This window comes from Danio rerio, chromosome 9 (genome assembly GCF_049306965.1).
Source record: "Danio rerio strain Tuebingen ecotype United States chromosome 9, GRCz12tu, whole genome shotgun sequence".
Classification (NCBI taxonomy): Eukaryota; Metazoa; Chordata; class Actinopteri; order Cypriniformes; family Danionidae; genus Danio; species Danio rerio.
In genome coordinates this window covers 25677459-25704666 of record NC_133184.1, presented here as the reverse complement: position 1 = coordinate 25704666, position 27208 = coordinate 25677459, and the positions used below count along the sequence as shown (strand labels likewise).

Sequence of the window (27208 nt, the reverse complement as noted above, 5' to 3'; positions counted from 1 at the left end):
GTCATAAAAGCCTAAAAGCCGTTAATATTTTCCTATGCCAGTTTATTAAGCAGAGGTACTGTAACTGTACAAGTCGGCCATTCATTTTAGTTGTTTAAAGAGATCACACACAATGGCTCTGTGGTGTTATCAAAACATTATTTTGTTTGAGCAGTTCGACATGTCCTGTTCTGTCTCAACCAATGCTGTCTGCATCATTATTTTGCCTGGCTCAGATATGATACACTTCAACATTAAACTCTGAGAAACCTGAGGCAGGGTGATGTTTTGATAGGTGCCAGCTTGCCTGTCTCAGGTGACTGCACACAGAAGCAGCTCTTCACAGAAAGAGAAGCTTGACCAACACTGAACAAAACTTGCTTCACCGACCACAAGAGTTACTCAAGTGCAAGCTTGAGACAGAAACTTCAGGTTGTTGAAATGTGGGAATAAGCAAGAGATGCATGACAGTGATGAATGTAGGGTGAAAGAGTATCTCGTGTACTGGTGTCTGGTTTTTCATGGCATTAAAAGTGCTCTCTGTTTTAAGGCATAATTTTACCTGCCACAGGTGAGGATTCTAATGGAGAATAGCTGATGCATGTTGTACATTTTGTATAAAGAGATTAAAAAGTATAGTTCTCCCAAACATGAAATGTAACCCACCCTAGTAACTGCACTGTTCTGTGTTTCTTCTTTTAGATAATAGATTAAACTGCTAAATGCATCACTTCATGCATTTTCTTTTTTCATTGGATCTGATCTGATCTATTAAATAGCAGGTGTAAAGGCCATCCGAAACAAATTCAAATAAATCAGATCACTCAAACCACTTCAGGACAGACACATTTCAGATAAAACTGGACAAGTCTAAATGAGTGGTAATTTTACTCCTCCCAAAATGACAAAAAACAAAAAAACAAATGAGAGTGTATTATAGGCTATATGACATAGTCAGATATAAAACCGCTCATATGCAACATGCAACACCAAAATTCGGCAATTTGTTTTGTTTGTTATTTACTTTTTTCATTTTATTCTATTTTGACTGAACATTAACCGATATGTGATAATGCTACAATGTTATGATAATCTCAAATTACAACTTTAACAGCAGACACATCATACACCCGTATAGCCTTTATGTGGATGGAGAGGAAGAATAATAGATAAAAATAGCATTTCTTTTCTATACAAAAGCACAACACTTGTTTTCGGGAGAGTAGATTAGACACAAATAAATGTAATCCCCTTAGTTTTGCATCTGCATGACAAAAATAGAGATTTTATTTAGCATATATTGACAGAAAATGGGCTGCATGGTGGTACAGTGGGTAGCATGTTCGCCTCACAGCAAGAAAGTCGCTGGTTTGAGCCTCGGCTGGGTCAGTTGGCATTTCTGTGTGGAGTTCCACAGGTGCTCCGGTTTCCCCACAAGTCCAAAGATATGTGATATAAGTGAATTGGTTAGCCTAAATTGTCCGTAGTGTATGAGTGTTAATGAACGTGTATGGATGTTTCTCAGTGATGGGTTGCACCTGGAAGGGCATCCGCTGTGTAAAACATATGCTGGATAAGATGGCGGTTCACTCTGCTGTGGTGACCCCGAATTAATAAAGGGACTAAGCGGAAAAGAAAATGAATGAATGTCATGCCTTGCGTGCTTGATGAAGTATAACTGGAACATAAGTAAAGTACAAAACCTCCTAAGTAAAGTTATTATTTTGAATGGTATGTTGAATAAAATACATAACTCATGTTTCTGCAAAAATAATGGAATAATTAAATTAAATGTGTTCTATCTGTCACTTTAGTCAGTACATCCTAGTTAAATTTGCCTATTAACCTTAATCATCGCAGACGAGCAGGCGCAGAAAATTTGAATCTTTTTGGCTTGAGACTTCCGGGCCCATTCACTTCCATTCATTTTTAGACATTAAAAACTGCTTGTTTCGCTGTTTGATGTTGCAAACTGATATTTATTTATTAAATTATTCTACTTGGTCTGTATAGTCGTGCAAACATTTCTTTGTAGAGTAAGTAGTTTGACCGTTTTCTGCCGTTTATTATTGCTAGTCATTTCTCCCATAGGCGACTGAATCGGAAGTTCTAAAACATTTGTGAAAACAGGCGCACTTCCGCATTTTAGAATAAGGTCAATAGCAAAGGATTTGATGATCCATTTATATCTATTTGGTGTAGACAGATGTAAATAAGCCATTTTCACAATTGAGACAGCTATCCGATAGAGAAAAGGGATGAAATGACCACGTGTAAACAGCTTTTAAGACAAAAGTCATAGTCAGACAATATAATACAGTGTTTCCCACAGACTTGCACACCATATGTGGCAGAGTTTCCCCTGGAGGAAATAAACTGTATACTTAAGCTGAATTTTTCATTTGTCTGTCATGAGGATCAGGGCATTTTCATCTGATGTGATTGTGGTTCTGGAATTATACTCATTTGATGAATGAGGTTTGCTTTGTGTGTGTGTGTGTGTGTGTGTGTGTGTGTGTGTGTGTGTGTGTGTGTGTGTGTGTGTGTGTGTGTGTGTGTGTGTGTGTGTGATTGGAAGTATACAAAGTATGCATACTTTTCAAATAGCATATGTCAAATTAGCAGTTACAACTTGTACCAAGTGGCTAATCAGAAACCAAAGCTAGAGGCTGTCCAAATGTGCATTCTGTTCCCTTTAGCAAACAGTCCTATCAGACCAAAAATCCACAACATGACCTTGTAAGTTAATAAATCACGAAACAGACCATTTCCTCTTTTGTGTTGTTTATGTTTCTGAAAATAAAACTCTTATATCATGGAATATAATCTTTAAACAAGAAAAAGTATTATTTTTTAAATAGGAGGTTTTTGCACATGTAACACCTGCATGCAAATCCAACAAAATATCTGTTTCAAAGACAATGTTGTTGGTTACTAAGGGTTTTATTAGAAAGCAATGTTATTTTGCAATACAATATTCATTGAACAAGCTACATGTATGGTAACTAGCTAAAAAATGACTTTTGCTGCTTGTTCAGACTATACTTACTTAAAATGAGCTGTTTTACATCCAATCCACTCAAATTTGTAAAAAAGTTACCTCAATCAATTTGTGGTGGGACAACATGAAGGAAATGTGTGGAAATCAACATTATTTACAGTGTACAACTAGGATTGTTGATTTAGTAACAAATAATAAAGTTGTGGTTTATTCTTGAGTGTAGAAATTAGGCAAACTGTTTATGAGTAAATGATAAAAGTAGATTAGCAAGCAAGCAGCAGAGATGAACTGAAAAAGAGTATCAAGTAATAAATAAATAAGCAACAGCAGATTTGGCTAGTGATGCTTTCGTCCATTTTGATATGTTGCTTATCAACACAAAGTAGACTACAATAGTATTTTTGTCATACAACACATGACATAAGATTAAGCGGTTATCAGACTAACCACAGCTTACACATGCTGACCAATCAGCATCAAGAATACTAGCCATATGGACTCAGTGTTACTCCTTTTTACAGGATGTGTCCCAACAGCAGCGAATAAACAGGAAAGCAATTGTGATAACAATCTTCAGGGGCCATCGTGACGTCAGAAAAAAGGAAGAAAACCCTTTCTGAATCCTTGTCCTTATATGGAAAGGTTCCATTCTTGGTGAAAGATAACAGTGTGTGAAAAAGGATCTTTGACTGAAGTATGCTGACATTATTTCAGTTTGCAAAAGTGTCTTGCTTCAACCTGTATCTACAATTTCGCAACAACACTTTTGAATGAAACTCAATGGAACTGCTGAATACAATCAAGAGCGGGGTTAACCTTCACTCATTCAGAGTGGGGCAGATAAAGGTTGTGATTGTCATGCACCAGTGATAAGCAGGTGTTAATGTGCTGCTGAGTCTGCTATGTATAAATCTATAAATGTGTGTGGGCACATGATTATGCATTATGACTTTCAAATGGAAGAAACTCATGACAATGAGTTTAATATAAACAGTCAGATAACTGTCACTCATCTTATGTCTGAGCACAGATTAGTCATCTGGACGATTTGTAAGAGTGAGAATCTTTAGGGACTTCACAGTCAGATACAAATTCAATTTTGATTCAAGGGTCACAAAACAATTCTTAACTTGACCTACATTTTCCCTATTTCTTCAACTTTACATTTGAACAATAATAGGAAATTGTATGCTTCAGTTTAATGGTTAAAAGCTCTGTATGACTGTACATCCTATACGTTATTTCTATAAATTATAAAATCACATTATAAATTATGCATTTTATTAATGGAATACTCAGGATGAACGAGATCTAAATGTTAAAAAACTTGGCAGATTACAGTAAAATTAAGAAAAAACTGTTCTTTTTCAAAATATAAGAGCATATTTTAAAATATTTTTTAAAATATTTTAAAATATAAGAGAAATATTTTCTTCTGTTTGTATAGTTTTGTTTTGGAAGAATATATAAATATGTACAGTTTATGTCCAAATTATTAGCCCTCTTCTGATTTTTGATTCTTTTCCAAATATTTTGTAAGTGCAGTAGACCTAGTTTACTTTTGTTCACAACCTGTATTTGCTGGACACAAGCCACACGTTTTTAAAACATTACTGTACAACACACTTTCATCACACTTGCATATGTCTCAGTAGCTGATTTCTAGTCAATCCTCTTTTACACAGTCAGTCAACAAGACAGTAACTGCTCTTAAGAATCAACTTCTGTCTCGCTTAGCACAGCATGACCAATAAGCTTCTGACAAGCCACTGTCCATGTCATATCCAATTCACACAAACACACAATCCTAAACAATGATAAGCACACGGTTACTTCATGAATCACATCCTAAATCAGTCTGTAGATGATATGCCAATGGTTCACAGGTAGATTGTAGTAATTGGCAGAGAAAAGGCTGTTCTAATGACAACCTGTTTTTGCATTTACAGAGCCTAGAGCTATGGGGTACATACAGAAGTTATGCGGAAGGACTTTTACTTTTTAAGTAATCTGTGTCAAGCACTTCGGGTCAACTGTATGCCGTTACAAACTGTATACCAGTGTGTTTAAGATCTGTTTTCTTTAAAAATCAATGATCTACACTGGCTCAGTGATATTCAATATAAAGTGGGTCTCGGAAAGCACAAGAAGCACTGTATTAAATTATATTTTTCCGTACCACATCTTTAAAATATAAACATTTATTTTACACCAGTATATTCAATGGAGCTTCTGCGCTAACCTGCGGATCCTGACAGGTGTGTGCATGCCATGTAAACGGTTTTCACCGCATTTTACACTTGAACAACTAAATGAACCATGGAGTATATTTAACTGATTGTATTTTAATAACATTACAACATCCATGCTGTAAAAGCAACCTTATTATATTGAAAAAAAATGTGAACTGTCACATTAACCTTCACTGAAAGTTTATGAGTATTGGAAGAAGCACTAGTTGTGCATAAACGTTATTATAGAGAAGTAGTGCAACTTCTCAGCAAACCAGTGGGGTAATGGATGGCATAAAACTAGTTGAAAGGCTATTTAAATGTAAGCAGTATCAGGAACAGTACACGAGTATTGAAACCATGTTGAAAATACTGTGGTCAAATATAGTTCCTAAATGTAATTTAATGCAGCTTCTTGTCTAGTGTGAGACCAAATTTATATAGCATCTCAGCCAGGAAGTGAAGATCATTGATTTTACACAAACCAGATCTTAAATATAGTGAGTTTAGAATGGCCTGACAGTTCCCCGGAAGTGCCAGAGCTGGCTTATTCAAAATTAAAAGTGCCTGTGCATATAGCACATTAGCATAGCCCATTTAATTGGCTGTAAAGACCAATGACAAAGCAGGGACTAAGCTGAAGAAAAGTGAGTGGGTATTATGGCAAAGCCATTTTAGTAGTCCTTACTCCAGTCTTCAATGTCTCATGATCCTTCAGAAATTGTTCATAATATGCTAATTTGCTTAAGAATCGTTATTTAATTTTCTTAATTTTGAAAAAAGTTGTGATTATTTTTATAAAAACCCTAAAAAAAATTTTTTTTTTTAAATGCAAATTATTGAATTATAATTTTCCCTTGATAAAATGATAATGTGTGCCTGATAAATGTTAAAAGTTATATTATATTTGTGCTTCAATTTTAAATGACACTGACTAAAAGGAGAGGGATGGAGACCTATTTCAGTATCATTGATGATAAGCATGATGTTACTGATGACAATGCTTTTTTAAATAAACAGGAATTGACATCTGCATCATGACCTTAAAGCCTGGCATCAGACACCAGTTTTATGATTTGCAATCATCTGTTAGAACTTGCAGCAAGAAATACTTTTATTTGTTGAAATATTTTGTCAAGGAAAAGGCGGGCAAAAGATTTTAAGTTTACTTAATACGCAATTTAGAAATATTTATAACTATAAATAAAGTACCTCTGATTTGTGAATTGCTGAACTGGTTGACATGCTTGTCAAGTTATAACAACAACAAAATAAATGATCAATTAAACGTTTCTGACCGCAACCATCACTGAGGATGCTTAAAGTAGTAAATATTTGACATTTATTGTGATAATTAATGATAAAGACTAATGCGAAACATTTAAGAGTGATCATTTTTGCACAAACTGTCCAGCCCTAATAGAAACGTCAAAAGAAACGTATTTATATGAAACAGTCATCTTTTGTAAAATTGCAAACTTACAGATCAACAAGAATCACCAGTAGTTTTCTTAAGCCTGCTTTAATAAAAATTTAAGTGCCCCATCTATTCAAATGAGAAGTGTTAAAACCTTTCAGTTTGTGCCAAAACTTTGGGGAATGTTGTTTTGAACCGAACACATACAGCTGAAAACTATCTATTTATATGTCATTTGTTTGTCTAAGCAGTTCACAACTTATGTGCAACTAAAGGACAAACTGAACACAGAACTGAAGTGGTGTTGAGTAGCAATTGTTGAAATTGTTTTACAGGAAATCCTTCACTGTTCTAGTGTTCTGTTCTAGTCTCTCGATAACACTAAACAGCTTAGCTACATTAGAGAGAACCAAAAAAAGCACAGCCACTGAGGATTACAGATGCAGATATTACCAGCATGTGCTTCCACTGCATCCATTATCAGATGCTCCTGTTGCCTACTTCAACTCATTGTAATGACCTCCCCAAAACTTCATGTCTGGTCTTGACTCTGCACTAACAGCTGGTCAATGATTGCCTTCTAACTAATGTGGAAACTAATGTGACCAAATCCACAGGGGAGTTATTTTCACAAAATTACAACAGTAAAGCATAATTAACTAGCTCTCAACTCCCCATCAATTCATGTGAGAGGCGATCTTTGTGATAAACTTGACCATACTTTGATCCTTTTCAGTGGTTTGTATTTATATTGTTCGAATCTTAAAAAAAGACTCTTTTGCCTGGATGTCAAGTTTACAATGAAATAAATAAAATAATTTGTGTGAATGAGTCCCAAACAAGCTTACAGATCTTCTCTTTAAACAACTTCTCTTAAAAAAATTTTTATCAAAGAGATAAGAGATTATACAACACTGTACCTTTTTTCCCTAATATCTGTGTGTAAAAAAAGTACAAAAAAAATCAAAACATCTAAAATAATGAAAATAATTTTCTCCTCATATTCAGTGAAATGTGGGGCTCATCACAAAAATCAGTGAACAATACTTTTTGATGTGGTTATTTCTTTAATTTTGTTAATGTGTTGTGTTAAGTGTGAAAGTTTTGTGTACACCTTTTCGCTGTTTTCATTTCATTAAATGATTGTACTGCTCTTATTACAGAATCAATAGAACCGGCTGGTAACACTAGGATGAGTTTAGGCTGTTGATATTTACACACAAAATTATTAAACCCTTACAAAGATGGTATTTTAAAAGAATCAAAGAGAGTTGTCGATTCTGCATTCAATGTACTGATAAATGGGAAAAGCAGTCTTGTTTATCTGTCCTCTTCAGAATAAATACAAAATCTATCAATTTTAAAATCTAAAGCTGTTAATAATGAATGTGAAAAAAAAAAAAAAATAAATAAATAAATAAATAAATATATATATATTTTTTTTTATATATATATTTTTGTGCACAACAAAAATTTGTAAACATTTTGTAATGTTCAACAGTTTGTTTATTGTTCCTCTCTGAGTCAATCTGACCATGCCCTGGGCCTGCTGTCAATAAAAGCTGTTTTTTGTAAATTTGTTAACAACAACTCTGAAACTTACAGGATATTATTTTAATCAGATGACCTCCTACAAATCAAAAGATGAATTAAATGTTAAATTCTATGTTCAAGACCCATTTAAGATCAGACAACTCGCAGTAATTACATGACTAGAGGTCATAAGGTAATACTAATCCTGTGCAAATAGGGCTTTACATGACCCTAAACTGCAAACTTCAGTAGTACTCCATACAGCATGAGCCGCAGAGTACAGAAGAACAATATAAAACAATAGTAAGGGGGAAAAAAATGACTGACAAGATCATGGCAGAGAATTTGATCTACAACATATTCTGGAAGTCATAAACAGATTTTTTACAATGAGTACAGAGCAGAGGTATTTCAAAAGTGTTTAAAATAATATTTTCAAAAGCTTAACAACAAACTCAAAACAGACGAGGTCACATTACTTTTTCTTTGATTTCGCTTTGGATGGCTAAAGGGGTGGTCCACTACAACATCACATCTTAAACTTTGTTTTTTTTGTGTAACGTAGCTGTGAACATAAACAACATCTTTAAATACAAGATGCTCAAAGTTCAATGCAAAAGGAAGACAATGGTTTTACAGAGTTAGCTTAGCAAAGCCTACAGCCAACAAAGTTTGGGGGCTACAAAAAAATACATCCAGGTTAATGATGTCATAAACCCTTTGGTTTACACCCCAGCAAATGTGCAGGGAAGAGGCTTGTTCTGTTTCTGTATTTGGGCTTACAAGGAATAAGACAAAAATAAAGAAGTGTTTACAATTTACTTTTAATTATATTCCAAATTCTATTAAAAAAGATACATATAAGGACAGCTTCCAGAATCTCTCCCAGTTTAGTGCTGGATTTGGCCAAATATTTCTTCTCAAAGGAGCAGTTTCAACGACACATGAAAAAACTTTGGATTATGAGCCACAATATACAAGTATTTTTATTTGTTAAAATGTGTACTTCACACGCATAGTTTCTGCCGTTAACTGTATGTTGTAGCAAAGACACAAGGATGTAAACAATAGGAAATGCTGTTTTGTTTAGTAAACAATTTAGCTGCAAACAAATTCATATTTATCTGTCAAACCCCTGCAAATACCCACACTCTTAACCAAATGTGTGCAATGCCTCCCTATGTGGCTGCTTTCCATGTTTTCTGCATTTGAAATAATGAACTTGAATTCGCAAAAGATAAGTGTACATTTCGGCTTACACATTGGTATAACCTGATTATATTAAATAAACTAGTCAAATTTAGTTTTAGAGACCAGGTAAGAGGTTCAGCTGTGCACTCTTCTTTCCATGTCTGATATTGAAAAAATCCAGAATTGAAAATGTTCAAACTTGTAAAAAAAATAACTTTTCAGGTAACCTGTTCTCTTGTTGGAAATGAGCAGTGGACTTTTATGATTAATTTTAAAACCACTTTGAAGGGGTACGTCACAAAGTTCTACACAACTTCTGCTCTTGTTTGGTGTTTATTATATATTTTAGCTTATGGATTTTGTATAAATGTTCTCATAAATAGATGTACAAATGTTTTCTAGGACATGTCTGTTGCTAAAAGATCCCTATTGGCATCTTAAAAGCAAATTTGACTCCATATTAATTCATTTAAAGTGTACCTTTATTTCTGAGATGGAGTGTTTCGTACTGTTACTCTGACCCTAAATCAAATCAATAAATGAGAAAAGAAATAAAACTGCAATGTTTGTTTGTTTATTTAAAAAAACATGTTTAGCATACATAAAGATACAAGGTCCGTGTACATTTTGTTCATTTGTTTTCCATTTTCAAACGGAATAAAGGAAATGGAGAAAACGGCCGTTTTTCCGTTTTTCTTTTGCTCACGAGAAAACGAAAAAACGAGATTTTGGCTGGATTTTCGTTTTTTGGTTTAGGGTAGGAAAACGGATAAACGACTTTAAAATTCATTTTACACATGTAGGCGGTGCTGAAACGCCCACTTTCCTCTAATTGGTTAACCAAATCTGCGCTCGTGACGTCACCCTCAAAATAAAAGCCTTACACGCAGGCTTTTAATTATTATTATTTAATTATATATTAACTAAGTTTACATATTCTATCATTTGAACCACACACAGTTAGCAGGCTTACATTCATTGCGTATGTATAAATTAAATAAAAACGTAAAGCAGTATTCTTAGACTTTGTCTTTAAAATAAGGTCATAGTTCACTGCCAAGCTTCTTGCTGCTGTGCACCTGATGCAGAGCAAAGATAGCCATTTCCGAGCAGCACCTGGTTTGCATGATTGTTTCAGAGCAAGGGCTTTATAATAATAATAATAATAATAATAATAATTATTATTATTATTATTATTATTATTATTATTATTATTATCAGTTACTAGTGTTTTTATTGTTTGGTGTGTTTTTTTTCTTTTTAATAGTTGTTAGCAGAACCAGAATAAGAACACTTTGGGCCCTGCTATAGAAACAAAGGGTACCATTTGTTTTCATTTATTTCTTCCTATTTTAATTATATATTGTAATTTTTTATTTGATAATTAATACTATTTTATTGCAACGCCAAAGTAGGCCTGTCTTATTATTTTTTTTTATTAAATTTGCTTTTATTGTAGGCTAGATGGCAGGCTTTAAATATTTTAAATAACATTTACTCATAACCTTACTAATTCGAGAGCCGAACCTAAAAATGTTTAAGTGCAATAAGCCTGTACAATAAAGGGAGCCGCAATGCATATTTCTAGCGCATTCTTTCACTCAACAATTATTGCTGGAATAATGAAATAAATTTCAAATTAACTAATTAAACACATTATAGTTGATAAAAAAAATTGTATCTAGTAGTTACCGACAAACAGATGAGCTCGCTACATGTGCGTTGCGCTAATAATTTGACATTTGCTCTTCTTGAGAAAGTGCTACAGCGGGCCCTGCTATTTCACATATAAGGTTAGTGATACGTATTTTAAATTAGTATTGCACATTATTCATTCATTTTCTTGTCGGCTTGGTCCCTTTATTAATCTGGGGTCGCCACAGCGGAATGAACCGCCAACTTATTTAGCAAGTTTTTACGCAGCGGATGCCCTTCCAGCCACAACCCATCTCTGGGAAACATCCACACATACACACACACTTATACAGTACGGACAATTTAGCCTACCCAATTCACCTGTACCGCATGTCTTTGGACTGTGGGGAAAACCGGAGCACCCGGAGGAAACCCACGCGAACGCACTACACTACTGAATTAGACACACAATCTCAAAAAAAAAAACTTGATGCTTATTTACATTATCTAAAGTCATTTCTTACGAGGTAGGATCTGTTGTTGTATTATATATTTTCGTTTTAATATGCAAATAATTTTCTTTAATTTGTAATAGGCCTATTGTCCCTCATTGCATAAAATAACCAGCCTTTGTATTCAATATGTTTGTAAATTGTCCATCCAGTTTGACGCAAGCTAAACAACATTTTGGCCTGTTTTGCTTATTAAATGAGTGATTTTCACGGAGAAACAAATCATCCATCCACACAGTTTTGTATAGGACCCGTGTGAACAAAAATATACACTTCATCATAGCCTATAGGAAAATGTATCTGTTTAGAACCAATTTTTTGTTGTATAATTAAAAATATTAAAAATACAATAAAAAAAGGAATAACATTTGAAGTGCAATGCTTCAAAGATCCAATACGCTGCATGCAGAGCCAAAACAAAAACTGGTTTGTTTGTTTAATAAAATAATAATATGAAACTAAAGTGAAATAGTTCCATAACCTGTATTATAACTGTAGTCACTCTAGATGACAAATCATCCGTTGCGCCGGTCAGTTTCACCTTTAATCAAGAATGTGCCAGAACCAAATGAGAATATTTACAGATTACCTCGGAATGAGACCTCGGTCTGTGAAGGATGCAGAACGCAGAAACTCGTTGAGAATGGAGATGCATGTTAGATGTTTTAAATCCCTTTAGATATTGTAAATAAACAACAAGTTTTTATAGAGATTGTGTCATGTCTTTTCTTTGACGCACGCGGTGAACAGCCCCGAAAAGGCGCCTTTATTTAGCCTGTAGCCTAAATAATAGTTTAGATTTTATAACATATAATGTTCCATTACTTTAAATGTATAATGTTTTTTAATATTTATGGATTATATAAAATATATAGTTTATATAAATGCGCTCTGATCATTCAAGGATCATAATGCGTTGCATATTCTTCTTATTCTTCATTGATCCGTAAATTGTGTAGCTATATTTTATAAACTGATCGTTTATAAGGACTAAGCTTTTAACTGTAATTCCTCGAATGGAAAAGTCTTGATTAAAGAAAAAGAGAACTTAATTCGACATATGCATATAGTGCGCTTATTTCTGCGCGCATCGCGCGCTTTACCGAATTACCTTTTTTATTTTTTATGCACTATAAATGCATCTGGCAGCACCGAAAAGAGCAAATGCCAAGTTATTAGCGCAGCGCACAGACAGCTAGCTCGTCTAGTCTGAACCAGGGGTTTTCAAACTATTCATTTCACACCGATCCCATTGCATTTTATTTAGGATAAACCACTTATTTAAAATTAATTAATTAAAAGGTGCTTACTCTCCAATACACCACTGAATTATAGTGTCATAATATTTAATAATTATAATTAAGATAGACACCTGACCTCCATTTAGTAAACAATTTATTTGCCATACTCTGTTAATTTGAAGTTTAAAGTTTAAATCATTTATGTTAAACTTAAATTATTTAAAAACTTAAAAAGACTTAAATTTAGTCATTTAAGACATTTTAGGTCATAAGTTTACATACATTGACCGTTGCATTTAGTAGGCCTATTCTGGTCTAAATAAGCTTTTTGCATCTTAGGTGTTTACACACACAAATTAAGCAGTTTATACGTACATTTAATTTTACTTTGAAATTACTTTTGATGCAATAAATAATCCTAAATAGTTGAAAGTGTTAACATATTCTTGAAATGTAGTTATTTTATAACTATGAAATTTATTACTAAACAAAGTGAATCATTATGAATTTGCCAAGAAATAATCCACTTTACCACTGTAAAGCAATGCCCCACACTCACTAGAACGGTAGGACTGTATGATATGTTCTGTATGTAAAATAGAGAAAATAAGCAAGATGCGCAGTCTCATGCAGCCTTAGTGAAATATAGCGCGTCACAGCAATGAACTAAAAATAAAACCACCCTTGAAATGCTGGCGATCTTAATTTTTTCAGCTTACACTGACTGAGAATAATGTTGCACTATTTTATTAACAAATAATTAGAATGTTTTTTTTTTCCTTCAACACATTCATCATTACTTTTGCCTGTGCAAGTTTTTTTGCGCGCGCTTGAGCGCGAAGGCATCTATTTTCAGGTGCAAGATGCCACTTTGGGTGGCACCAGCACACTCTGCCACACCTGTGGCTATGTCCCTGCTACAATAATAACAACAACAACAACGACAAAATAATAACAAAAAAAAAATAAAATAAGACAGGCCTACTTTGATGTTGCAATAAAAAAGTATTAATTATCAAATAAATATTTACAATAGGCTAAAGACATATATTAAATTAAAATAGGAGAAAATCCAATAGAAACAAATGGTACCATTTATTATAGCCCCATGCAGGGTCCAATGTGTTCTTACAACCATTGAATAACTAAGTAAATAATAATAATAATAACAATACTAATAATAATAGGCCTTATAATAATAATAATAATAATAATAATAATAATAATAATAATAATAATAATAATAATAAATTATTATTTTATACAGAGTAGGCTATTATTTAGGCCTACAATAGCTCTGAAACAATCATGCAAACCAGGTGCTGCTCGGAAATGGCTTTCTTTGCTCAGCATCAGGTGCACAGCAGCAAGAAGCTTGGCAGTGAACTATGACCTTATTTTAATGACAAATGTCTATGAATACTGCTGATTTACGTTTTTATTTAATTTATACATACGCAATGAATGTAAGCCTGCTAAATGTGTGTGGTTCAAATGATAGAATATGTAAACTTTGTTTATATATATAATTAAATAATAATAATTAAAAGCCTGCGTGTAAGGCTTTTATTTTGAGGGTGACGTCACGAGCGCAGATTTGGTTAACCAATTGGAGGAAAGTGGGCGTTTCAGCACCGCCTACATGTGTAAAATGAATTTTAAAGTCGTTTATCCGTTTTCCTACCCTAAACCAAAAAACGAAAATCCAGCCAAAATCTCGTTTTTTCGTTTTCTCGTGAGCAAAAGAAAAACGGAAAAACGGCCGTTTTCTCCATTTCCTTTATTCCGTTTGAAAATGGAAAACAAATGAACAAAATGTACACGGACCATACAACATACTTGGGGACTGTATTTCACACTCAAAATCAACAGGACAGTTAATGCTGACAGTAGAGTGAGAAGGCCTCTCTCATGCCTAACCACTGAGCATGATGTGTCAAGCAGAGACACGCTTACTATTAATAGAATTAAACATTTGCTACAAATAAAGTTGAACTGTCAGTGGAAACACGTGCACTTTAAATACACTCACTCTTTTCCACTTCAGGTGTGCAAAGTAAGAAAGTCATATACAATACTTGAACGTGTAAAAAAATAATTTCCTAAGCAGTCAAATCGAGGTTCTCCACCATGAACCCAACACCTGTTCTGACACATCAAAACCCGGATAATGTTACACACAGTAGCACTGCCAAATACATTACTGCCATGAAGCATAAAAGACTTTGATCTACACAACTCAGAAACCTATGAGTAGACAACTAAAACACACAGGGAGGAAGCAGACATGGCTTCAATATGAGAGGAAATGAGCTCTAAAATAAGAGTACTACTGTATATGAAAAAAACAAAGCAACATGAGGGTAAAAACAACGACTTTACCTTAGTTGAATAGTTGTTGTGTTAATTAAACACTCGTGAAACGCTCGTGACTCTTTAGCCTACCGTTTTAGGTTTATTAAATAAACTGAAATCATGTGATTGTCATGTTTCACCGAAGACCACTGCAATTGAACTTTTTACATTGCTTTAAGCCCCAAGTAAAGTTACACGACTTTACCTCTTTTGCGATTACGTTGAGGGCATCTTCCTCTGCAGTCAACCCATTTTTGCTGGGGGTTCTTTTCCGTCCTGGCCCTTGAGACCCCATTAGTAACCTTTAAAATCCTTCTGAGAAACACACGCTGTTCGCCCGTGAGAACCGACACTTGAGTTATTCCTTCAGCAAAGGCATAAGAAAAAGAAAGCGCGTTTTCAACTCTAGACAAAAACGGCGAGGCTACGTCGTGTCGTTCGCGACGCGGTTCATTGTGTTACATCCGTCTTTTCTGCACTCTTCCTACTGCTGTACTGTGAAAGACAAGAGTCACCGTTACTGAGAGCGCAAACGCGTTTTCATGACACACGTGTCGCCACCGAGAAGTTGCCAAAATGGCTGTAAATGGTCTAACAGTTAAAGTTTGTTTGCACAGAGTTTGGTATTTATGCAGTGTTAGTGTAACTGCTGGGTTAAAAGTTTTCTTCTCTCGCTTTAGTTCACTGTTGGTGCACAGATGGACTCGAGCGTCTGTTGGGGGAGTTTCAGGGCTCGCACACCCCCTCCACTATTTTTAATCATAGGAGTCTGGCGCTATAAACAGAAACCTTATCTTGCAGTTCTTAAAGTCGTACACATGTGATCGATACACCGATTTCGCAACAATAATAAACTGCTTTCATTCTGAGAATATTTTTTTTATATAAAAATGTAATAAACTCTTTAATTGGTATAGCCTGACATATTGCACACAATGGTATTTACAAAGGGAAATGTTATTCGGACATTAACTCAAAGTAATGAATGAATGAATTAATTAATTAATTAATGAAACTTGGTATTATTGGCAGACCTTCATCCTAAGCAGGGCTGAAACTAAAAAGCAAAATCATAACCAGTTGTTAAAACATAAAAACACGCTTTTATATGTAAATTGTTTACATGTGTAAAATGTATTGGATTTTTTATTTATATGTATTTTATATGTAAAGTAGCTCTAGCCTATGATACTGTCTTTAGTTGTTGGTGCTTATTGACATCTAGTGGTAAAAATAAGAAATGTCCTTTCTACACCTCGATGCAGCTAATTTACTAATTATTTAAAAAATGTATTTATTTTGTTAGTCAAATTAAGGTGGCCTGATCAGTAAACTCTGCTATTACAAATTGTGATGTTTAAAGATTTACTTTTCATAATCACTATATGATTCATGGAGATAAGTGGGAAATTATGCCATGGTTTAGTGGAGGACTGCTGCCACCTAATAGAGAACAGATTTAAACAATTAAAATAAGATGCAGATCTCATTTGCTAATAGTGTGTATACACACACTACCGGTCAGAAGGATTTTAAATGTTTTAAAATAAGCTTCTCCTGCTCAACAAAGCTGCATTTATTTAATCAAAAATACAGTACAAATTGTAAAATTGTGAAATGTCATTGCACTATAAAATAACTGTTCAAAAGTAGTTTATCATTTAATTTAATAATTTATTCCAGTGATTTTAAAGATTAATTTTCAGCTTAATTACTCCCATAGTGTATATATCTATGGATTACTCCAGTCTTCAGTCACATGATCCTTCAGAAATCACTCTATTATTATTATTATTATTATTATTATTATTATTATTATTATTATTAATGACAGTAATAATTTTATTTAAAACTACATACAGTAAAAAAGCACTTAAATTTTTTTAAACAAAATACATTTAATAAATTCCACCCTGATGAAAGGAATAATTTTCTTAAAAAAACAAAACATTAAAAAATAAAACTGACCCCAAACTTTTGACCAGTGTATATCTTTCACAAGCTCAGTATTGTAACAATAAGAAAAAGTTCTTCTAGTTCTTGTGTTATGTAACATTATATAATGAGTAAAGTCGTACTTTATTAATGTTTTAACATGATAAGGCTCTAAATAACAGAGATGTTTTTGTATCAACTTCCAGTCAGAGATATTTCCAGGGCCTAAATGTTCTTATAATACTAATATATTGGCATTTGTCATAATATGGTCTTAATCTGCTAAATATCATTTATCCCTTCTCTGGCAGATGTAGCCACAAGCCTACTCATCCCAGTTATGCAACACTATCAAACTTATTTACAAGGCACAGATGATTTTGTTATAATATTAGAGGTAAGTTTTAAACTGAAGTAGCAGCTTACTTGCTTTATTGTGACATCCCCTCGTAACAGCTTACAGGAAAAAAAGGATACCGGATACAAAAGTGGATGTAGACGAATGAGCTTTTATAGCGTTTAATTGGACTAAATGTTTGTGAAATTTATCCCTTCATAGTTCATAAAGCAAATAAAGCACTTACAAAAATTATTCAGTAAAGATACAAAGATAGGACGCAAACAGCCTGATCTCACTGATCTGAAATGCTTACAACCTCACAGGGTGAAACATCCATCAATACAACATCACCTTTAATTTTGTTGCACCTTCACTGTTCTCTTCTGTGCCTTTCATGCAAACAATTATTACAGATGTGTTTTCTTCAACATAAGCTGCACCTTAACATGGCACATTTATTCAGAACCCATTTGTTTCATTTTCTTCCTTGAGGGCATATTTGTCCCAGCTGTCCAATGATTTCCCATTTCCTGTGGAAATTCCTCAGAGACATGTCCTCGTAAAGGATTCAGCAGATGTCCACAGATAATGCTTTGAAATCTAGTAGTATTCATTAAAATAAAAACAGATCCTAAGTGAAAATGATAGCATTGAAATTTCAAACGTCGGATTTATTACTCCTGTTTAATAAATGTGTGCTCATCTTTTCTTATGTAAAAAATATGGGAACTAATTTATTACAAAACTTTTCTATCTATTTGGTCAAACAAATACATCAGAATATGATGGATATGATGACTGAAGAGCAACTGAACGAAATGTCTAATGAAATAATGTGACCCCAATTTTTTAGAGTAAGATAGGGACCTCTTCTGGTTGACATGTGTATGTGTAGTATATTTTTACAGTCTATCAAAAAAGAACCTGTACTGCGCATGATCGGTGACCTCTCAGTATTGTTTTTTTAAGGGGGCGTTTCCCAAACACCGACCGAGCCACGCCCATTTTACGCCGTGGTAATGAAACCCCTGGAATTTAGTGCATGCCATGGGTATATGGCTCAGGGTTTGGAAGAATAGCGAGGTCTTTTTAACCCGTTTTTGTTTCAATCACACAAAAACTATTTTCTTCCCAGCTGCTATTTAAAACCAGAGTTTTACTGCTTTTACTAAGCTTTAATGAGGTCACTTTAAGTTTATTCGCACCAGAGACTAGTGTTATTTTGTTTTTAAAATAAACGAAATTTTCATGCTAGAAAGATAAACTAATTAAATTAAATATTGAAATGTTGGAGGCTAACACATGCATTACATATTACAATACCACACAAAGTAAAATCTAAAAGTAGAAGCTAATTTTTAGACAACACTGTAATAACACTAAAAATAAACATTAATGTTACACTTTCCGTAAGTGGCCCAACTGACACAGGCACAGAAAACGTTCAATTGTTTTTCTTTTGTAAGTTGGTTTGTAAATAAGCATTATCTAAATTGATTTAAGCTAATCGTCTGTTTTGATTAGCATCTAGTTGTGAGTTGCTTATAAATCAATGCATACCTGACAGGCATGTTGGAATGCATATCTAAAGCTGATGGCTATGTTGACATATCGTTTAAACAAGTCATGTTCTTACCCTGTTCAAAAAGGTGTTTGTGGAAAACCTCATCCACCAATTACAGCCCTGCAAATAAGCATGTGCTGGTTCTTAATGACCCACTTAGCTGAAGGGCCCCCAGTGGACTGTCAAAGCAAAGCCATGAGAGTTTCATCACTGGCAAAACATTGATCCCTTGCTAGCCCCATGCACATGCAAGGCATACCTCAACTAGATCCCAAGAAGCCCTCATTGGGCCAACACAGTGATTCTGCTTGTAAACAGCAGATATTTATCATCAATTTGCAATAATTCTCAGTATATGAGGAAAGATGTATTCACAAGAAAAACACAAGAAAGATGTATTCAAAAGAAAAAAACAAGAAAACAGGAAACTCAAGCTGACAGCAGTTCAATGTGCCATCCCCTACAAAAAATATCTACAGTAAACTGAAGTAAAACAGCAGTACAACAGCAGTATATAAAAGTATAACGACATAAATTGAATAGTAAATGCTAAGTTAATAAAGTATTAAGAATAATTGCAAAATTGCAATACAATGAAGTATAAACAGTTCAAATAGAGTAAAATAAAGTTGAACAGCAGAATAAGTTTCAGTAAACTGGAGTAAAAACAAGATAACTCCGTCTTTACTGCACGTGTGCTGTTGTATTCTAATATGCCAATGGTGTGGTAAGATCTGTACTGCACTTGTGTTCCAGGTAGTTTGTTCTTCAACATCTTCCAAGAGTATTTACTTTTTTTCAGGGATTTTTTTTTTTTGCATTCAAGTAATTTTCAAATTAGTTTATTTGCAAAAATGAATAATCAAAAACTGAAGTGAACCGAACAGTACAACAGCAATAGCCTATATACAAGAATAACTGTGGTAACATTCTTTGCAACTGCAAAATTGCAGTACAATGAGGTATAAACAATACAATAAAATTCAACAGCAATAAATCTGCAGTACAACTGAAGTAACATTAAATAAAGTGAGAGAGGCAATAGTGATATTTATAGATGTGTATATGTATGTATAGTTGTTGTAGTACTTCAGTACCATTGCAGTAGTATTCCTTTCAACAAAACGGCAGTATATTGTTTCTATATATATAAAAATGCAGTAATTTTTTGTAAGGGGGATACCCTTAAATCAATCCAAAAATCAAGGTGTCCCAAAGTGATAGTCCACCATCCTATATACAATCCAAAACGATGATAATACACAAATAATACACTGGCACGAATGTTTTGTAAAGGTAAGTTTAGACAAATAAAACTCCACAATCCAGAAATGTTTGAAAGCTGTTTCTTGTTGCATTACTGGTCCTCATGCACTGTTTTTAAAGACATGCACACACTAAAATGTTAAGAGGAATAAAATAGTCATTAATGTGGGCTCTCCGCTAATGTGGGCTATTCACACAGAGCCTGCAGTGAGCCCACAGCTGTGGGCCATAGCTGGGCTGGCTAACACAGAACCTGTTTGGATTTGGTGTGTGCTGGGTCCGTGTATCATCCGTTCATTTGATTATTCCTTCTATTACGGAAAACGAAACATCAGAAAAACGATGAATATTTCGTTTTTCTGTTTATTCTGTAGGCAGAAAAAACGGAAACTCATCTGTTATTCTGCTTATTAACTTAAAACGAAATATTAAAACAAACACAAAACCAAAACGAAATAATGAGTCAAAAAATGGTCCGTGTACGGTCCGTTTACGTTTTGTTCATTTGTTTTCCATTTTCAAACAGAATAAAGGAAATGGAGAAAACGGCCGTTTTTCCGTTTTTATTTTGCTCACGAGAAAACGAAAAAACGAGATTTTGGCTGGATTTTCGTTTTTTGGTTTAGGGTAGGAAAATGGATAAACGACTTTAAAATTCATTTTACACATGTAGGCGGTGCTGAAACGCCCACTTTCCTCTAATTGGTCAACCAAATCTGCGCTCATGACGTCACTCTCAAAATAAAAGCCTTACACGCAGGCTTTTAATTATTATTATTTAATTATATATATAAACAAAGTTTACATATTCTATCATTTGAACCACACACAGTTAGCAGGCTTACATTCATTGCGTAAGTATAAATTAAATAAAAACGTAAATCAGCAGTATTCTTAGACATTTGTCATTAAAATAAGGTCATAGTTCACTGCCAAGCTTCTTGCTGCTGTGCACCTGATGCTGAGCAAAGAAAGCCATATCCGAGCAGCACCTGGTTTACATGATTGTTTCAGAGCTATTGTAGGCCTAAATAATAGCCTACTCTGTATAAAATAATAATTTATTATTATTATTATTATTATTATTATTATTATTATTATTAGGCCTATTATTAGTAGTATTGTTATTATTATTATTTACTTAGTTATTCAATGGTTGTAAGAACACATTGGACCCTGCATGGGGCTATAATAAATGGTACCATTTGTTTCTATTGGATTTTCTCCTATTTTAATTCAATTCAATTATTTGATAATTATTACTTTTTTATTGCAAGGTCAAAGTAGGCCTGTCTTATTATTATTATTTTTTGTTATTATTTTGTCGTTGTTGTTATTATTATTGTAGCAGGGACATAGCCACAGGTGTGGCAGAGTGTGCTGGTGCCACCCAAAGTGGCATCTTGCACCTGAAAATAGATGCCTTCGCGCTCAAGCGCGCGCAAAAAAATTGCACAGGCAAAAGTAATGATGAATGTGTTGAAGGAAAAAAAAAACATTCTAATTATTTGTTAATAATATTTCACTAAGGCTGCATGAGACTGCGCATCTTGCTTATTTTCTCTATTTTACATACAGAACATATCATACAGTCTAGGTTCTACCGTTCTAGTGAGTGTGGGGCATTGCTTTACCGTGGTAAAGTGGATTATTTCTTGGCAAATTCATAATGATTCACTTTGTTTAGTAATAAATTTCATAGTTATAAAATAACTACATTTAAAGAATATGTTAACACTTTCAACTATTTAGGATTATTTATTGCATCAAAAGTAATTTCAAAGTAACATTAAATGTACGTATAAACTGCTTAATGTGTGTGTGTAAACACCTAAGATGCAAAAAGCTTATTTAGACCAGAATAGGCCTACTAAATGCAACGGTCAATGTATGTAAACTTATGACCTAAAATGTCTTAAATTACTAAATTTAAGTCTTTTTAAGTTTTTAAATAATTTAAGTTTAACATAAATGATTTAAACTTTAAACTTCAAATTAACAGAGTATGGCAAATAAATTGTTTATTAAATGGAGGTCAGGTGTCTATCTTAATTATAATTATTAAATATTATGACACTACAGTGGTGTATTGGAGAGTACGCACCTTTTAATTAATTAATTTTAAATAAGTGGTTTATCCTAAATAAAATGCAATGGGATCGGTGTGCAATGAATAGTTTGAAAACCCCTGGTTCAGACTAGACGAGCTAGCTGTCTGTGCGCTGCGCTAATAACTTGGCATTTGCTCTTTTCGGTGCTGCCAGATGCATTTATAGTGCATAAAAAATAAAAAAGGTAATTCGGTAAAGAGCGCGATGCGCGCAGAAATAAGCGCACTATATGCATATGCCGAATTAAGTTCTCTTTTTCTTTAATCAAGACTTTTCCATTCGAGGAATTACAGTTATTAATAGCTTAGTCCTTATAAACGATCAGTTTATAAAATACACAATTTACGGATCAAGCCTAATGAAGAATAAGAAGAATATGCAACGCATTATGATCCTTGAATGATCAGAGCGCATTTATATAAACTATATATTTTATACAATCCATAAATATTAAAAAACATTATACATTTAAAGTAATGGAACATTATATGTTATAAAATCTAAACTATTATTTAGGCTACAGGCTGTTCAGCGCGTGCGTCAAAGAAAAGACATGACACAATCTCTATAAAAACTTGTTGTTTTATTTACAATATCTAAAGGGATATAAAACATCTAACATGCATCTCCATTCTCAACGAGTTTCTGTGTTCTGCATCCTTCACAGACCAAGGTCTCATTCCGAGGTAAACTGTAAATATTCTCATTTGGTTCTGGCACATTCTTGATTAAAGGTGAAACTGACCGGCGCAACGGATGATTTGTCATCTAGAGTGACTACAGTTATAATACAGGTTATGGAACTATTTCACTTTAATTTCATATTATTATTTTATTAAACAAACAAACCAGTTTTTGTTTTGGCTCTGCATGCAGCTTATTGGATCTTTGAAGCATTGCACTTCAAATGTTATTCCTTTTTTTTTATTATTGTATTTTTAATATTTTTAATTATACAACACAAAATTGGTTCCAAACAGATACATTTTCCTATAGGCTATGATGAAGTGTATATTTTTGTTCACACAGGTCCTATACAAAACTGTGTGGATGGATGATTTGTTTCTCCGTGAAAATCACTCATTTAATAAGCAAAACAGGCCAAAATGTTGTTTAGCTTGCGTCAAACTGGATGGACAATTTACAAACATATTGAATACAAAGGCTGGTTATTTTATGCAATGAGGGACAATAGGCCTATTACAAATTAAAGAAAATTATTTGCATATTAAAACGAAAATATATAATACAACAACAGATCCTACCTCATAAGAAATGACTTTAGATAATGTAAATAAGCATCAAGTTTTTTTTTTGAGATTGTGTGTCTAATTCAGTAGTGTAGTGCGTTCGCGTGGGTTTCCTCCGGGTGCTCCGGTTTTCCCCACAGTAAAAAGACATGCGGTACAGGTGAATTGGGTAGGCTAAATTGTCCGTACTGTATAAGTGTGTGTGTATGTGTGGATGTTTCCCAGAGATGGGTTGTGGCTGGAAGGGCATCCGCTGCATAAAAACTTGCTAAATAAGTTGGCGGTTCATTCTGCTGTGGCGACCCCAGATTAATAAAGGGACTAAGCCGACAAGAAAATGAATGAATAATGTGCAATACTAATTTAAAATACGTATCACTAACCTTATATGTGAAATAGAAGGGCCGCTGTAGCACTTTCTCAAGAAGAGCGAATGTCAAATTATTAGCGCAACGCACATGTAGCGAGCTTATCTGTTTGTCGGAACTACTAGACACAATTTTTTTATCAACTATAATGTGTTTAATTAGTTAATTTGAAATTTATTTAATTATTCCAGCAATAATTGTTGAGTGAAAGAATGCGCTAGAAATCTGCATTGCGGCTCCCTTTATTGTACAGGCTTATTGCACTTAAACTTTTTTAGGTTCGGCTCTCGAATTAGTAAGGTTATGAGTAAATGTTATTTAAAATATTTAAAGCCTGCCATCTAGCCTACAATAACAGCAAATTTAATAATAATAAAAAAAAATAATAAGACAGGCCTACTTTGGCGTTGCAATAAAATAGTATTAATTATCAAATAAATAATTACAATATATAATTAAAATAGGAAGAAATAATTGAAAACAAATGGTACCCTTTGTTTTTATAGCAGGGCCCAAAGTGTTCTTATTCTGGTTCTGGTAACAACTATTAAAAAGAAAAAAAAACACACCAAACAATAAAAACACTAGTAACTGATAATAATAATAATAATAATAATAATAATAATAATAATAATAATAATAATAATAATAATAATAATAATAATAATAATATTAATAATTATTATTATTATAAAGCCCTTGCTCTGAAACAATCATGCAAACCAGGTGCTCCTCGGAAATGGATATCTTTGCTCTGCATCAGGTGCACAGCAGCAAGAAGCTTGGCAGTGAACTATGACCTTATTTTAATGACAAATGTCTAAGAATACTGCTGATTTACGTTTTTATTTAATTTATACATACGCAATGAATGTTAGCCTGCTAACTGTGTGTGGTTCAAATGATAGAATATGTAAACTTTGTTTATATATATAATTAAATAATAATAATTAAAAGCCTGCGTGTAAGGCTTTTATTTTGAGAGTGACGTCACGAGCGCAGATTTGGTTGACCAATTAGAGGAAAGTGGGCGTTTCAGCACCGCCTACATGTGTAAAATGAATTTTAAAGTCGTTTATCCGTTTTCCTACCCTAAACCAAAAAACGAAAATCCAGCCAAAATCTCGTTTTTTCGTTTTCTCGTGAGCAAAATAAAAACGGAAAAACGGCCGTTTTCTCCATTTCCTTTATTCTGTTTGAAAATGGAAAACAAATGAACAAAATGTACACGGACCGTACACGGACCATTTTTTGACTCATTATTTCGTTTTGGTTTTGTGTTTGTTTTAATATTTCGTTTTAAGTTAATAAGCAGAATAACAGATGAGTTTCCGTTTTTTCTGCCTACAGAATAAACAGAAAAACGAAATATTCATCGTTTTTCTGATGTTTCGTTTTCCGTAATAGAAGGAATAATCAAATGAACGGATGATACACGGACCGTGCTGGTTGGACCCAATAGTTTGTTGGGAGTGCTAATTAACAAAAAAAATTAACTAAATTTAGATTACTGCAGGCTGCTTGCACACTTCACAACATTCAACAAAATTCTGTCATTTTGTCTCATGACAAAACCACAACTTTTGCATTGGCAAAAAATAGAAAACAGGTAAGAGGTCTTAGATGGTTATATGACCTGCAAAGTAAGCATTTGCGGTTAAGGTGACAGCCTTTAAAGCCACACATGTTTCTGGGTGTAGTGCAGTATTTGCATCCACCACACCTTTCCTGATGCGTTTAACTGACATTCAACTCATGTAAACCTCAAACAAGTCTAGCATTTAAAAGCACAGGGTGTTTTCAGAGAGAACTGTGCACAGCTTATTTTATCATATTTAACCGTTGAGAGGTTTCTAGCTAGTACAATTCTTAGATATGCCATATGAGACAATATTTGCATGTTTAATCAAAATTAAAGCCTTAAACTTAAAATGTTATTTCTCTCTCTCTCTCTCTCTCTCTCTCTCTCTCTCTCTCTCTCTCTCTCTCTCTCTCTCTCTCTCTCTCTCTCTCCAAAATAAATGTCCTCAAATGTTAAATAAAGCCATAAGACTTCATCATCTTCACAATGCAAATAAAAATTATTTTACAAACTGAGAGATTTCTGTGAGATTTTTCTTTCTTTCTTTCTTTCTTTCTTTCTTTCTTTCTTTCTTTCTTTCTTTCTTTCTTTCTTTCTTTCTTTCTTTCTTTCTTTCTTTCTTTCTTTCTTTCTTTCTTTCTTTCTTTCTTCCTTTTTTGATTTAGCATTTAGTTTTTCACATAACCACTAATAGAATTAAACTGATTGTCAAAATGAAACAATTATTTGGTGTATGACAGTGGATGAGTTACATCTTTGATTTAGACATAAAGCATATGATGGAACTGTTGTGTTTTGTTTTTTCCAATGTGCAAGCCATAAGGAATTGCTTATATCATGCTTCCATTACCCAAAACAAGGAGCCAATTAGAGACTTCAAACCAGCACACAGTACTCCACCATGTGCTTGCGGTGTATCAAAGAAGCTTCCTCAGTAAAGACACTGTCCTTCTGGGAAAAGATAGACATTATTTTATATTCTATCCTCTGGGTTATTTGATGAAGTAATTTAAACCCACAGATCCTCAAGATGACGTTTGAATTTGCAGAAAATCAAGTGACAACAGGCATGACAAATTTATATTGTTTTTATTACTCAACTGACAAAAGACAAGAATTTTTAGACAAATAATGGACTAAATTATTTCTAAGCAAAATCAAAGTGGTTCTTTTTTCATTTACATTACAGTCTTTAAAGATCACAAGCTATTGAGATGAAATCTCCTTTACTGTGTCAGCAAAATAAACACAGTATGTTCACAGAGCACTGAATCAAATTTGTGAATATAGGCCTTGTTTACTATCTATTAAGATTGACTTTTATAGTTTTAACACTGGTTGACAATGGTGTGAACAGGGTTTGAAATGTTTTGAGCTTGTCCACTTTCTACCACTTAGAGAGGAAACACGAAATTGCATTGAACGTGATTGCTTTTGCAATATAAGGCTCATGCAGCTAAATGTTTTCAAACAGTCAAAAAAGAAGACCACCTACTCTCTGCATAAATTCTTAAACATTACATGATGCACTGCAAAAGTGCACTATCCAGATTTAAACTTTGGCACCTGAAGCAGTTTCTTTTGGTTTCAAAGTGCTAAAAAACAGTCAACAGGTCTAATTTGAATACAAACTCAACATTGGTGTTAGTCCCACTATCACAGCAACAACAAAATCTGCTGCTCTTGAAACCTTCTGA

At 33.6% G+C, this 27208-nt stretch overlaps 1 protein-coding gene and 1 long non-coding RNA gene across 45 annotated transcripts in view; one reads left to right on the top strand and one right to left on the bottom strand.

Moving 5' to 3' along the window:
• The window catches only part of lrrfip1a (leucine rich repeat (in FLII) interacting protein 1a), a 49479-nt gene extending 33670 nt beyond the window's left edge, over nt 1-15809 (bottom strand). For all 44 annotated transcript variants that reach the window (XR_012385338.1, XR_012385349.1, XR_012385341.1 and 41 more), the window contains exon 1: nt 15301-15809. Coding sequence is in view for 22 of the 44 variants with exons in the window: in XM_009304700.5 (XP_009302975.2) it covers nt 15301-15390 (90 nt within the window). In the remaining 22 variants the exon portion in view is untranslated. The remainder of the gene's footprint in view (nt 1-15300) is intronic.
• A 2464-nt stretch (nt 15810-18273) lies between these two features.
• Nucleotides 18274-26022, top strand: LOC141376128 (uncharacterized). Its single transcript, XR_012385337.1, has 2 exons — nt 18274-20481; nt 25337-26022. It is a non-coding gene; the product is annotated as an uncharacterized lncRNA (long non-coding RNA).
• The last annotated feature ends 1186 nt before the right edge of the window (nt 26023-27208 follow it).